The 13,196-nt window shown below is 40.3% G+C and overlaps 1 protein-coding gene across 5 annotated transcripts in view; it reads right to left on the bottom strand.

Annotated features, from left to right (window-relative positions):
- The window catches only part of synrg (synergin, gamma), a 68,717-nt gene that overhangs the window by 24,563 nt on the left and 30,958 nt on the right, over window positions 1-13,196 (bottom strand). For 2 of the 5 annotated variants that reach the window (XM_028571856.1, XM_028571864.1), the window contains exons 4-10: window positions 9,188-9,315; window positions 7,861-7,966; window positions 7,640-7,751; window positions 6,220-6,642; window positions 4,136-4,414; window positions 2,806-2,883; window positions 1,564-1,760 (exon numbers count right to left, since the gene is read on the bottom strand). In XM_028571856.1, the coding sequence (XP_028427657.1) occupies window positions 1,564-1,760; window positions 2,806-2,883; window positions 4,136-4,414; window positions 6,220-6,642; window positions 7,640-7,751; window positions 7,861-7,966; window positions 9,188-9,315 (1,323 nt within the window). The remainder of the gene's footprint in view (window positions 1-1,563; window positions 1,761-2,805; window positions 2,884-4,135; window positions 4,415-6,219; window positions 6,643-7,639; window positions 7,752-7,860; window positions 7,967-9,187; window positions 9,316-13,196) is intronic. The other 3 variants (XM_028571877.1, XM_028571886.1, XM_028571869.1) reach the window with 2 other exon arrangements.

The raw sequence follows: 13,196 nt of genomic DNA, 5'->3' as shown, positions 1-13,196 counted from the left end.
ATCCACAAAACTCCCTGTAGGATGTTAATCAATCTCATAAACAACTTCTCACAACACACCATAAATGGGATCAAACCAACCATACTTCCCATCTCCGAAGATTCACGGAATCCTGCAGCCACATACTATTTGTTCACCTTTGCTAAAATCATATATTTGGGCATTAACATGTCACCCAAACTGTCACAGTTATCTCATCTCAATTTCACCCCACTATAACACAAATCTCAATGATTTCAAACAGTTTTAAACTACCTATTTCAAGAAAACTTCATCTAATTATAATAACCTGATCCAGAGGTATAGGGTCAGAGGGGGAAATGTCCTCAGTACTTACAATTAAAAGCAGTTATTAAGAAACTAAATCAATATAATGAATAATCCACTCCAGCTGCCCTGAATAGTAGAAGAGAGCATGACATTTTCTACAACTACCAACACATTTTCTTACTTATATCAATTAATTTCCTATACAGATGAGTGCTAAATGGGAAAGAGTCTGACACCAACCTCTGGACACAGGTCTGCAAAATACATCTGAAATTTAAAACGGCACAAATCTACATCTAATCCAGTATACAATTCTCCACAGAACACACACCACTCAATACAAAAATGCAACAAATGGACCTCTCCAACAGATTAATGTTCACATTTGCACCCTGGGCACCACAGACGACTACCTCCACTCTTTATGGCTCTGTCCATAACTACAGCACTTTTGGTTTAAGGTAACACAGAAGATGTCCTCAATCTTGGGTTGCAGCATTCCTCCCCTCCCCTCCATGTCCCCTTATTGTGCATAAGAGTGATTTATCCTCAGTTAAACTTACAACAACAAAAAAAACATACTAGTTGGCCTAGCTATCGCCAAGAAGACCATTCTTATAAAATGGAAATACAAACAAAAAACATCCATCATTGATCAAAAACTTCTCACGGAACACATACTGTAACAGTGTAAAAAATAACTGCCTCTCTAAGAAAGCAAAATCACTTTCAATTTTGCCTGTTAGCGAATGCCACTAAGCCAGCAACACCTCCATATTCACTATGAACCTATTTAATTTGATGCCATGGTGTATTCACAAAAATAGGAAGATTTTAATATGCATATAAATTATTCAATACAGTCAAGTTCCTTTTAAACAGATGTCACTAGCAAACTAAAACTTTTCCCATCACAAGACAATGCAACTTGTTGTGCTTGTGTTTTAAAGCTCTTGAAGATTTACATTGCCAAAGGTGTCTTATTATTCCTCGCATGGAAGCGGTGGCATGCAGTGTTTCGTGAGCTGCCTGCAGATTTGCATCCTCCCAGGGGTGGTGGTGACGGGCCCGGGCTAAGGATGATAAGAAACCTCCTGCCAACTCTCAGCCATATATTTGGCTTACAATGCTTCACAAGCCCTGGGCTGATTCACAGCACTGCTTCCTTCTCCCCATTTCTAGCTAACCTGTCTAGTTTCATTGTGGATTTTATGGCGAGGCTTTGTGGAAGCCATTAGGGATGATTAGTGAAGTCGTTCTAAGGGGATAATTTGTCTTGACTCCAATGTTTACCTGTGCCACACCAATTAGTGCAAGTACAGTGTAGAGCTCCTCCTTGGTCAGCATGCCAGGTGTTGTGCGGTTGGCTGAAGCCCAGATTTGCCCCAGTGCTTCCCTGGGAAGACCTGATGACATTAGTATATGGCAGAGCTTGGCTGTGTCTATCCCTGCCGGAGTCATGGTGAATTCAAGAACCTTCTTGAACATTTCTAAAGAAATAAAAAAACAGAGAAAGAAATGCTTGAAATGGACAGGTTAACAACAAAATTCTCAATTAAACTGGAGATTTAGAGTTTAATTTATTTTTACAAAACACTAGGGCTGGGAAAGTTATCGCGTTATCAGTTAACTCATTAATTAATTAACGGCGACAATTATTTTATCGCACATTAACGCAGTTTTTATTATTTATTTTATTATTGTAAAAGTCTGTTGCTCACAGGCTTTTATTTTGTAAAAAAAAGTCTGGTACGGTACGGAACTTTTACATGGTCATTTTCATTTTAAAGTTCTACCAGACGGCACAGTCAACAGAACCAAAGTTATTTGTAACCACTGCAAAGTTGAATTTTCTTATTACTGGAGTACTTCCAGTCTGAAATATCACGTAAGTGCAATACACACAGTTGATACCAGCAAATCATTCAACGAAACAAACAGTGGCACGTCGGCAGACTACGTTAGATGCAGCGTGTGGGAGAAGTATAGATAAACAAAGGCAACAGAAGCTAACAGATGCCATAGCAAAGTGGATAGCTACAGACTGCAGGCCCATTAGTGTTGTGGAGGACGTCGGTCTGAGAAACATTCTGAGAATCGCAACAAATGGCGGCAGGTATGAGATTCCCTCAAGACGCACCATCACAAGAAGAATACACCAGTTGTATGAAAAGGAGAGGACCACAAAAGCGACAACTTTTGCTATGATTGTGGCTCAGGATTTTGTGGGCAGTTTATATATATATATATATATATATATATATATACACACACACACACACATGTATATATAACAAACAGGATAACAGTGGCACTAAGCTTTAATTTTGCTTTGATTACATTGTTTATATTTCTTTAGTTCAAATGGCAGAACATTTAAAATAAAATTGCGCTTTTGAATTCATTATTGGATTTTGCGTATAACAATGCGATTAATCAGGGAAATCATGCGTTTAAAACTTGTAATCACTGCCCAGCCCTACAAAACACATTTCTAACACATTATACCAGCTATATTCATGTATAAATGTTTACCTGGGATGTGGCTGTCATTGTAAACCCAGGCTGGCAGCATGGGCTGAATGTGCTCTTGTTGAGGGTACACGGCAACACCTGCACACACACACACACACACACACACACACACACACACACACACACACACACACACACACACACACACACACACACACACACACACACACACACACACACACACACACACACACACACACACACACACACACACACACACACACACACACACACACACACACACACACACACACACACACACGTTATTGCCCAGCCCCTTGGCAGATGAGCCCTGCCTTTATACAGGCTGGAAGGCTTAGTGCAGATGTAATGCTCTCCTGCACTAAATCACAAGCGTCCTGCCATGTCAGACATCTATAAATCAGTCTGTGAGCCATTTCAAGCTTGAATGAGGAAGGGGGCAGGAGAGAGGAGACTGCTCGTAGGAAAAATAACTAAAACTCTAATTTAACAAACATTTAAAAAAGAAAGTCAGTCCTTAACAAGGCATATTTTTGAGTCTGCAGGGCACTCAGGCAGCCACTTAGCACATAATACTCATCAATAATGGACAGTTAAATGAATATTTTTACAAATCTCCCCGGTCTCCATGATGAGCCTCTATATTTCCCTTGATGACACAGAGGACACGGACACAGACACAGACAAACAAATAACAGCACAAAGCAGTAGCCAAGTGGCATGCACAATCAGCCTCTGATTATGTTTGGGCCCCACTGGCACCTGCCAATCCATGCGCATCCCTGTTAAACCAAAGCAGTCAGCATGCACCAGAGGTCGTTCTCTGTGAGGGTGTTACACAGCGAAGGAAGAAACAGCAGCTTATTGACATCTCAGGATCTCAACAGACACAGTCCATTTCCACAATGCGTGTGCAGAGAGCGTCAACATGAGAAGGCCTCTCCAACGAGATTTGGCCTCTAGTGACAGGGGTATAAAGCAGGCAGAAATAAGAGAAGAGACTTGGCTTAGGAGAAGATGTAAAGACACTGGGAAGGATACCTCAAAGGCACCACCATTCCATAATTATCTCAGAGGTGAAGACAATCTCAGCAGGATTTTATATTACACATATATTACACATACATAGGCTACAATAGTATGAGGACCAGTCCAGAATCTGGTATAAACCAATTAAGACTCAAAGAGATAGACTAGATTAAGCTGTGGGGCACAATTTATTTGTCAGAGTTAGAAAGAGTGAAAATATTTCTACAGGACAGGAAGACAACTACTGCCTTGATTGTGTGCAGCATAGCAAGGGAGAGAAAAGCAGCTATTGAGTCAAATAAACAGGCACTTCTCTCACCACTGTCACTACTGGTTTGAGGAGACGAGTCAGCAGCTGATGGGGGGACGCTAGGTGCTGACACCGGGACCTCAGGTAGCTTTTCTGCGACGAAGACAGAATTCAAGTCCTCAGGGGCAGCAGCCCAGTTCCTTGCTTTAGTGCTGGAGTGAAACTGGGCTGAAACTTTGGTTCTAGGGCCCATTGCAGCCAAACTCTGCTTGGATTTAAAGCTAACCTGTGCCATCGTATCAGCAGTAAGATCGCATGACGAGAATAGCTTCTCTTCCAGGGACGGGCCTAGAGGGGTGAATGAGGAACAGGTTTCTTGATAACACACACTGGCTATACATAGAAGTTAAAGTTTCCCTTTTTCTCTAAAGCCAAATTGACAGTCACACTCAACAGTCAATTTCAGTTTTACCTATTTATTAAAAGAACCAGACTGAGGTAAAATGGGAGAGATTTGGTCTCATGTAATATGTTTTTAAACACGTTACTATTCAGCGGCACAAAATATGGGACTCAATGTATCACTGCAGCAAAGGAAATTGCATCTAAAATGTAAGATCTGGGAAATGAAATGCAGGTGTAAAATCTGGGGGAAACCGATTTCTTGATTTTCCTGACTTTAAGCACGTCCAGTCCAGTGCAATATCATTAAAGCAGCAAGTTATACCTACTAAGTAATCTCTAAAATTATTATTTTATCTGTTTACAGAAATAATCGTCAAATGGGTTTTAAAGTTTTAACAAAAATCTTTACCACAACAATTTTTTTTACAACTCATTCAGTCACTGATCTTTTTGTTGAGCTGGCAATATCTATAATATCAATGGCTATTTAACAAACATTTCCTCACATACAGCCTTACTCTTGTTGTATGAATACATGCTTGCAGTTCTCTTCAACCACTACAAATGACAACCATCCATCAGTCCAGCAGCAGGGAAAAACTTTTTCCAGTGCTCTGTGTGCAGTGCACTGCAGTCCAGACATGCGTACTAGCTTTAAAAACGGCCTGGCACCAGATCCTATTTAGCGTTACTTTATGAAAATCAAATGAACTGCAGCTGGGCTCATAGTAGTCTTAGCAAATACCCAACTAACTGGAAAAAATGCGGTGCTGCAAAGTTTGGCACAACTGACTAAATTTACGACAGGCTCAGTGAATTTCCCTGTGTTTCTATATCTTTGTTTATATATTTATTTTCTGCTCTATACGTTCTATGTTACAATCCTGCCTGCACATACTCTAGTATTAATCCTGCATTTTCACTGTTTTTTTGTTTTTATTTTTTTAGAACCAATTAACAATGTCAAATTTTTTATGCAACCTGCAATTTTGATTCTACATTATCTTTTTCACATCAAGCTGCATATTCCTAAAGCCTCTGTCCTCTTCTGTCAGAGGCAAGCGATCCAGAGACTATCTAATCTGCTTATTCCAGATGCTTAACAACTAGGTCAGAAATGTCTCAGAGGATTGGGGGGATGATGCTCGATGGAGGGCTAGCTGTTGCATTTCTCTGGACAGAAGGCGATCTCTCTGTCCTATCATTCATAGTCTAGAGACACAGAGCTGTCAGAGCAGCTGCTCATCCGAGGGACTAGATGGCAGATGACACATGAGTGTGACAGTCTTCTATCAAACCACCAACGGATTCAGTTTCAATGATGGATTCAGCTACTATGCCAGATCATGTTTGTAAATGAGAAGTTGTTCTCAAACAGTTCACCTGGATAAATAAAGGTTAAAAAAAAAAAAAAAAACTATATTGTTAAAACCTACTGAGAAACATTCTCACTTTCTAATGATAATGCAAGGTGAGTTTCTAATTGATTCTGCATAATTGTTGTATGTCTGGTAGCTTTAAAGGTTTAGGTAATGAGGCCAGGCCATCTGCTGCATGCTCTCACACTGTAACACAGGCCAAAACCTACCCAAGATCCAGACGTGCCAGTGAAAATATTCAGCATCAGCAACAAAAGCAGCGCTACAAGTAAAAATAAATCCTCTGGATTCATTCCTCAACGTGTAAATGATTTGAGTATGAACTATGAGGATGGGAGGGAAGGTGTCAACAAAGCAAAAAGGAGTTACCTTGAAATGTAGTGCTGGTGTTGACAGCAGAGTGTTGGGTGACAGTGGGAACGGACACAGAGGCAGGGAGGGACTGAGGGAGGGAGGAGGAAGAGGAGGAGGAGGACAGATCTGCCTTCAGGGAAGGGGATGAAGGTTGGACTTGGGTCTGGGAGGAGAGGTGAAAGTTGGAGGCAGGGAAATCATTGAGAGGACCCTGAACAAAGTCACTAAAGTCGTCATCGTCCTGAGAAAAACTTGTCTTGGGGGCAGAGGACAAAGGCTGGCTGAGGGCCTGAGAGGAGAGGCCGAAGGTGGAGGCGGTTGGAGGGAAGGAGGCGGGGGCGTCTAGAGGCCCCTGAAAGTCACTAAACTCATCATTGTCCTCGGACAAATCTGGGGTAAGGGAGTGAGTGGTGACAGACAGGTGTGGTGGCGATGAGTCTGCAAAAATGAAGAAATAATGATGATGGCACAACACATGACACACATTACAATGAAGAATGAATGATGGGCTGTACATTGCAAGAGTGAAGGAAAGACTATTTTGAGCAAGACCAGAAATTGTAGAACTGCAAATCCAACCAAAATCTTGACATGCAGCATTTAATTAATATTAGATTAAAAATGCTATTCAGCTAAACTACTTACTCTCAATTTTTAGAACTGCAACATTTGTACAGAATAATGACTCTAAAGAAGACCCGACCTATAGATCGGGACCCTTCCACTGGTTCACAAGATAAATATGAGGAGTACTGAGATGATTAATGAGATAAGAAAGAAGTAAAAATATTGATCTTGTATGTAAATGTATGTTCTTTTGTCTCGAATCTTTGCTTTTTCCTTGTAAAATACTGGACCGTTTCAGCTTGTCTAGTTGCTAATATTTCATAATAATGACTTTTAAACTTGTCAAATTAAACAATTTTACAGGCTCATAGACGAGGAGCCACTAGCAGACTCTGCTTAGTTTCACAAACCTAAAAGCTTTACAGTATTACTTCAGACTTGGTTTGTTAAATGCAGTACTACATTTTTTTGAAATGCACAGGAATAAGTTAAGTGAGGAAAATCTATAGTGGTAAGACACTGTAAAAAGAACGTGAACACGGAGGTTCACAAACACATGCTGCATTGAACACATTCAAATAAATACTAATAAAAAGTGGTAATGGCAATACTGACTGGTGTACAAATGAAGTGAGAGACTGGAAAATAATGTGCTAAAAGAAATATGATTAAGAATCTATGTTGAATATTATACTCTCAGACAGAAAATCACAACTTTGGCTCGTCTGGCTGCCAGCTGGGCAGTCATCATGCTGACCTGCCTCTAATCCAGTTATTATTCTCAGACAGAGAGCAGATCTGCTGATGGAGAGGAACAACAGGAACAAAATCTCAGGGATTACAAGTAAAAGGACTGAGGTGAAGATACCTGGCTTTTTGGTCTGTGATGATGGAGTGGGGTGCATCTTCGCATCTCTGCTGAAGCCATCCAGGTTGCCTTTGATTGCCTCCAAGGCATCATCACGGCTTTTCTCTCCTGTCTGAGTACACAACAATAGAGGATCAAGAGCCCAGAGGGTTACAAAAATGAGTAGTGGACATGCCATTAAAATGCTCCATATCCTGTTTATTTTGCTATTTTTTTCTCACCTTGGGTTTGACATTGCTGAGCAGTCTCAGCTTTTGTTTCTGCTCCTCAAATTGTCTTTTTTTCCTCTCCTCCTCCAGCATCTTCTGCTGCTGTTCCAGGCGTTTTCTAAAGGACAAGAAGAGTACAGACATTATACGGAGAGCCAAGTAAATCATATTTTTAAATAGGTCGGGAAAAGGGAAACACTTTTGGAGAAGAAAGGGTTTTGACTGAGCATGAGTAAGATACAGGGCACAAAACTGTATGCAGCTTTATAATTACATAAATAAATGGAGGGAAAAAAAAACAGTAGGTCCTAATGGTCCACCAATATAATTGACATTTAACATAGCAATCAATGCCTCTGTTTAATATCTTAAAATTCTAAATCACAAAAATTATAAAACAGACAAGAAGCCTGTCTTTGTCAGAGTTTACAAATGGCATTTCATAAGTTGTGAATATTAGAGGATGGATAGATAGATGGATTGTCCCCAAAGGGAAATTTATTTTGCTCATGTAAGTACCATACTAACAGACAATAAATCAAAAATAAAAATAGACACCACAGTACAAAACATGATTCTAAAAGACAAAATTATTAAAAGAAAGGCAATACATCTAGATGCAATGATCAGAATTACATATATGGATAGAAACCACTCTGAAGAGAAAAAGGGGGAACTATAATAATATTTTTGGAAGGGAAAAATAGACCATAAAGGAGGGACCATAAAGTTATCAAATCAGGGGTAACCCAAGAGCAGCAGCGCTGGAACTTAAAGTGTTTTAGTAAAGTTTTAGTTCTGTGAAACCACTTAACAATATATGAAAGCAGCTCTGTAAGGCTTTACTTGGGCACAGCAGAGCTTTAAGCTAAATCCTAAAATCAGTCTGCTAAGATGTTCACAATGACAATGCTGACATGCTGATGTTCAGGGATCATCTCAGTTTAGATCAAGATACGGCCGAACCACATCCCAAGGATGTACATGGACAATACAACTCTGCCAGCCTCTCATAGAAAAAGAAGACATACTCCCCCTCCACTCTGTTGTTATTACACATTACACACAGGCCCGAGCAGTTGGGGCTTCGGTGCCTTGCTTAAGGGAACCTCAGCAGTGCCCAGGAGATGAACTAGCACCTCTCCAAACTGTACTTGGTCCGTTCGGGGACTTGAACCAGCGACCTTCCGGTTCCCAAGCCAAGTCCCCACGGACTGAACTACTGCTGCACCACCTATTTATAAATTTAGTGTGGAGTTACTCAGTTGACTACATTGCACACACGTAGATGAAACAACAAACAAACAAGAATCATGAAATTAGTGTAAAGAAGTCTTACAGGTGCTCCTCGGCCATTTGTTTTTGCATGTCTGCAGTGTACTGGGGTCCAGCAGGTCTCATACCCATAAACTGTGGCTGACCCAAGAACTGCATCCCAGGGGTCTGCATCCCAATAGCCATCCCACGCTGTTCGACACAGAAAAAAAATAGCATAAAGACAGCAGCTCAGAAATCTCATTAGCATAGCATAGATATTAAAACGGACTTAAGTCTTGTTAAAAAACTCACCAAGCTAAATAAAATCCTGTTAATGTGCTGGTGTTTAAAACAAGCAATTAGGGTTAAGAGAAGCTCTAATTCCAGACCTCCACGTAAATAAAAGCAGTTAAATCAACACTGCACTGTATCAATATTATACCAGGGTGGCTACAGGTATAAAAAAGTTATATTAAGACTTTTTAAGACCACTTCTAAATGAAATTTAAGACTTGAATGCAATGCGTTTGTAATTATGTTCAACGAGACACTGAACCAGACAACCAAAAGCAAACAACTGGACTTGCATGTGCGTTATTGGTTAAATGACCACGTCCAGTCAAGATTATATGGAGCAGTTCATGGGCCATGCAACTGCCCAGGATCTACTTCAGCATTTCAAAGTGTGCCATAAATATATTTATTAACTAACCTCTTGTATGTTGTGTATCATATAGTTAAGCTTTACTGATTTGTCAAGTGAATAACAACTATGGATAGGGCACTACACGTTAATTAGACAAATTAAATGAATGAATTAAAAACAGCCAAATTGAGTTTTAGAATGGTATTAGAGTCTGCTGTTTACCTGTCAATATGTATAAATAGTATACAGTGCTGCTCATAAAAATAGCCCCCCATCATCACATACCCTTCACCATACCTAGAGATTGGCATGGTTTTATTTCAGTTAGCCTCATAGCTGGTTTGATTTACATTGAGAGATGATTTTATTGAAAGTGCCCCATCTCTAGTTATGGTGAAGGGTATGTGATGATGTGGGGGGGCTATTTTAATTCCAAAGGCCAAGGGAACTTTATCAGGATGCATAGTATCCTGGATCCATGAAATAACTGGCCTTTAAAAATAAAAATCTGCCTGCCTCTATGGGAATCTAACATAGGGGTGTACTTACTTGTGCCCCCTGTATTTTAAGGAAGGGCATTTATTTATTTACAATACATTATTTATTCACAAAGAAAATTGGTGTCCTTAAAGGTTGGACTTTTCCTACTGTTTTAATTAAGTAATTAAGATCAATTTCCAAAAGATGATTTGTGTATTCCTCTTTTTAGTCAACTTATCATGGGTTCATAAACGTATGAGCACCACTTGTCATTTAACCAATAACACACATGCAAGTCCAGTTGTTTGCTTTTGGTTGTCTGGTTCAATGTCTTGTCGAACATAATTACAAACGCACCGCATTTTTGGACTTAGCTGATGAGTTATTTTTTGATATATGGCACCAGTCCAAATTTAGCCTAACGTATCTGGTCTTGTCCTTTCCACAGGTAAATGACTGTACAAGCCCCAAATCTGGAAACATTGCTTTGAACACTTCTTCAATCCCGTCATTAGACCTGTAGGAACAGCTGGCATTGTTGGCTGTGGATTTTCCATCCTAACGTCCAGCGTTGTAGCGTTGACATCGTTGCTAGCGGTAGAAATGGTGTAGCAGAAACTAGCAATTACGGGCTGCTGGCGAGCCTTTACGTAGTACGTAGTTTACCAAGTTTGAAATTCTTCCGACGCATAACGCAGTTCACTTCATAAAACATTCCCAGGCACCGACCTTAACCAATAATACTCGTTCTTTTCAAGCAATTTGTAATTTAACTTCCATTTCCCCATGTTTCCAGGTGGCTATCAACCATTGCTGTGTTACCTGTATGCGGCAAAATTGCAAATCCCACTGACTACGGCCACGCCAAGACCCGCCCACAAAGCAGCTCGATTGGTTGGGGTTAGGCATTTGACCTCGGTTAAGGTTAGGATAGCCGATTGGCCATGTACAAATGGGGTTACGTTACGTAAAAATATTCGACCTGGCTGGCAGAACAGATTGCCTGCCTTTTTGCGGTGACATGACACAAACATATTTAAGACTTATCCAATCTGAATTTAAGACAATTTAATACTTTTTAAGGACCCACGGCCACCCTGTTATACACTCCCTGAAAGGATTATTAGGAACACCTGTTAAATTTCACGTTAATGAAATGATCTAATCAACCAATCACACGGCAGCTGCTTCAATGCATTTAGGGGTGTGGTCCAGGTCTAGACAATCTCCTTAATTCCAAACTGAATGTCAGAATGGGAAAGAAAGGTGATCTAAGCAACTTTGAGTGTGGCATGGTTCTTGGTGCCAGACGGGCTGGTCTGAGGATTTGACAATCTTCTCAGTTTCTGGGATTTTCATGCACAGCCACTTTTAGGGTTTACAAAGAATGGTCTGAACATGGAAAAACATCCAGTATGCTGCAGTCCTGGGGGGCGAAAATGCCTTGTTGATGCTAGAGGTCAGAGGAGAATGGGCCGACTGATTCCAGCTGATAGAAGATCAACTTTGACTCAAATAACCACTCGTTACAACCGAGGTATGCAGCAAAGCATTTATGAAGCCACAACACGCACAACCTTGAGGCAGATGGGCTACACCAGCAGAAGACCCCACGGGTACCACTCATCTCCACTAAAAATAGGAACATGAGGCTACAATTTGCACAAGCTAACCAGTTGAAGACTGTAAAAATGTTGCCTGGTCTGATGAGTAGGGCTGAAACGATTCCTCGAATAACTCGAATAATTCGATTACAAAAAATCCTCAATGCAAAATGACTTGCCTCGAAGCTTCGTTAAATCAATGTTACCAACGTTGTATTGCTGACGGACGGTGTTTCCGCACGGAGCATTATTACTGTCGCACAGACGCGGCTCAGTCTGCTGCTGGCGACGCATGACAGAGCGTAAATAGCAAGGGTACAACGGTACAGATCCACTTTTGCGACACGACCAGAGACAGGCTGGAGAAAACGACAGAAAGTGTCCAAAGTTTGGAATCAGTTCAAACGTAATTAAAACTAAAACTCTGTACAGTGTGTCTACTGCAAAATCAAACTAGCTTAGCACGATAATAGCACGACGTCAGTGCTTTAGCATCTCAACAGAAAACATGGAGTCTAACTTAATCATCCATTCCACGAAGAGGACCCAACGATGAAACTACACCAAAACACAACAACTACCAAAATCAAAGACATGAAAATACGTAGTGGTGACCACGATCTGATCTAAAGAGCTGACGTGTTGACTACAGCTGATTGTTGCGCATCTCTCTCTCTCTCTCTCTCTCTCTCTCTCTCTCTCTCTCTACGGAGAAACAGCTGATCAACAATCTAATAGCATAAGTGTGACATTATAATCAAATATATAAATGAAAATAGGTTGAGTATAACTAATATTTACATATAGGCCTACTGTATATACAGATCAGTCTCAGGTTGAAACTTCTGAAAGTTAAGTTGCACAACTTAATGTAATGTTTGTGTATGTTTAATATATGCCTTAGTTTGAGGTTGATATCATTTAAAAAAAAGATTCTTTAAAAACAATGTAATATTGCACTTAAATGAGATTTTTGAGAGATGATATTGTAAGCAATGTAGGCAATACAAATGTTGCTTTTTTTCCGAAAATGTTGCTTTTTTCCCTAGTTTTTGTTGTTTAAAAACGCAAAAAAATTATCTGATTAATCGATTACAAAAATAATCGATAGCTGTAGCCCTACTGATGAGTCTCGATTTCTGTTGAGACATTCAGATGGTAGAGTCAGAATTTGGAGTAAACAGAATGAGAACATGGATCTGTCATGCCTTGTTACCACTGGGCAGGCTGGTGGTGGTGGGGGTGTAATGGTGTGGGGGGGATCCCTTTCGCTTTCAGAACTGCCTTAATTCTTTGTGTCATTGATTCAACAAAGTGCTGGAAGCATTCTTTAGAAATGTTGGCCCATATTGATAGGATAG

Source organism: Perca flavescens, chromosome 3, assembly GCF_004354835.1.
Source record: "Perca flavescens isolate YP-PL-M2 chromosome 3, PFLA_1.0, whole genome shotgun sequence".
Classification (NCBI taxonomy): Eukaryota; Metazoa; Chordata; class Actinopteri; order Perciformes; family Percidae; genus Perca; species Perca flavescens.
This window is presented reverse-complemented; position numbering and strand designations above follow the sequence as displayed.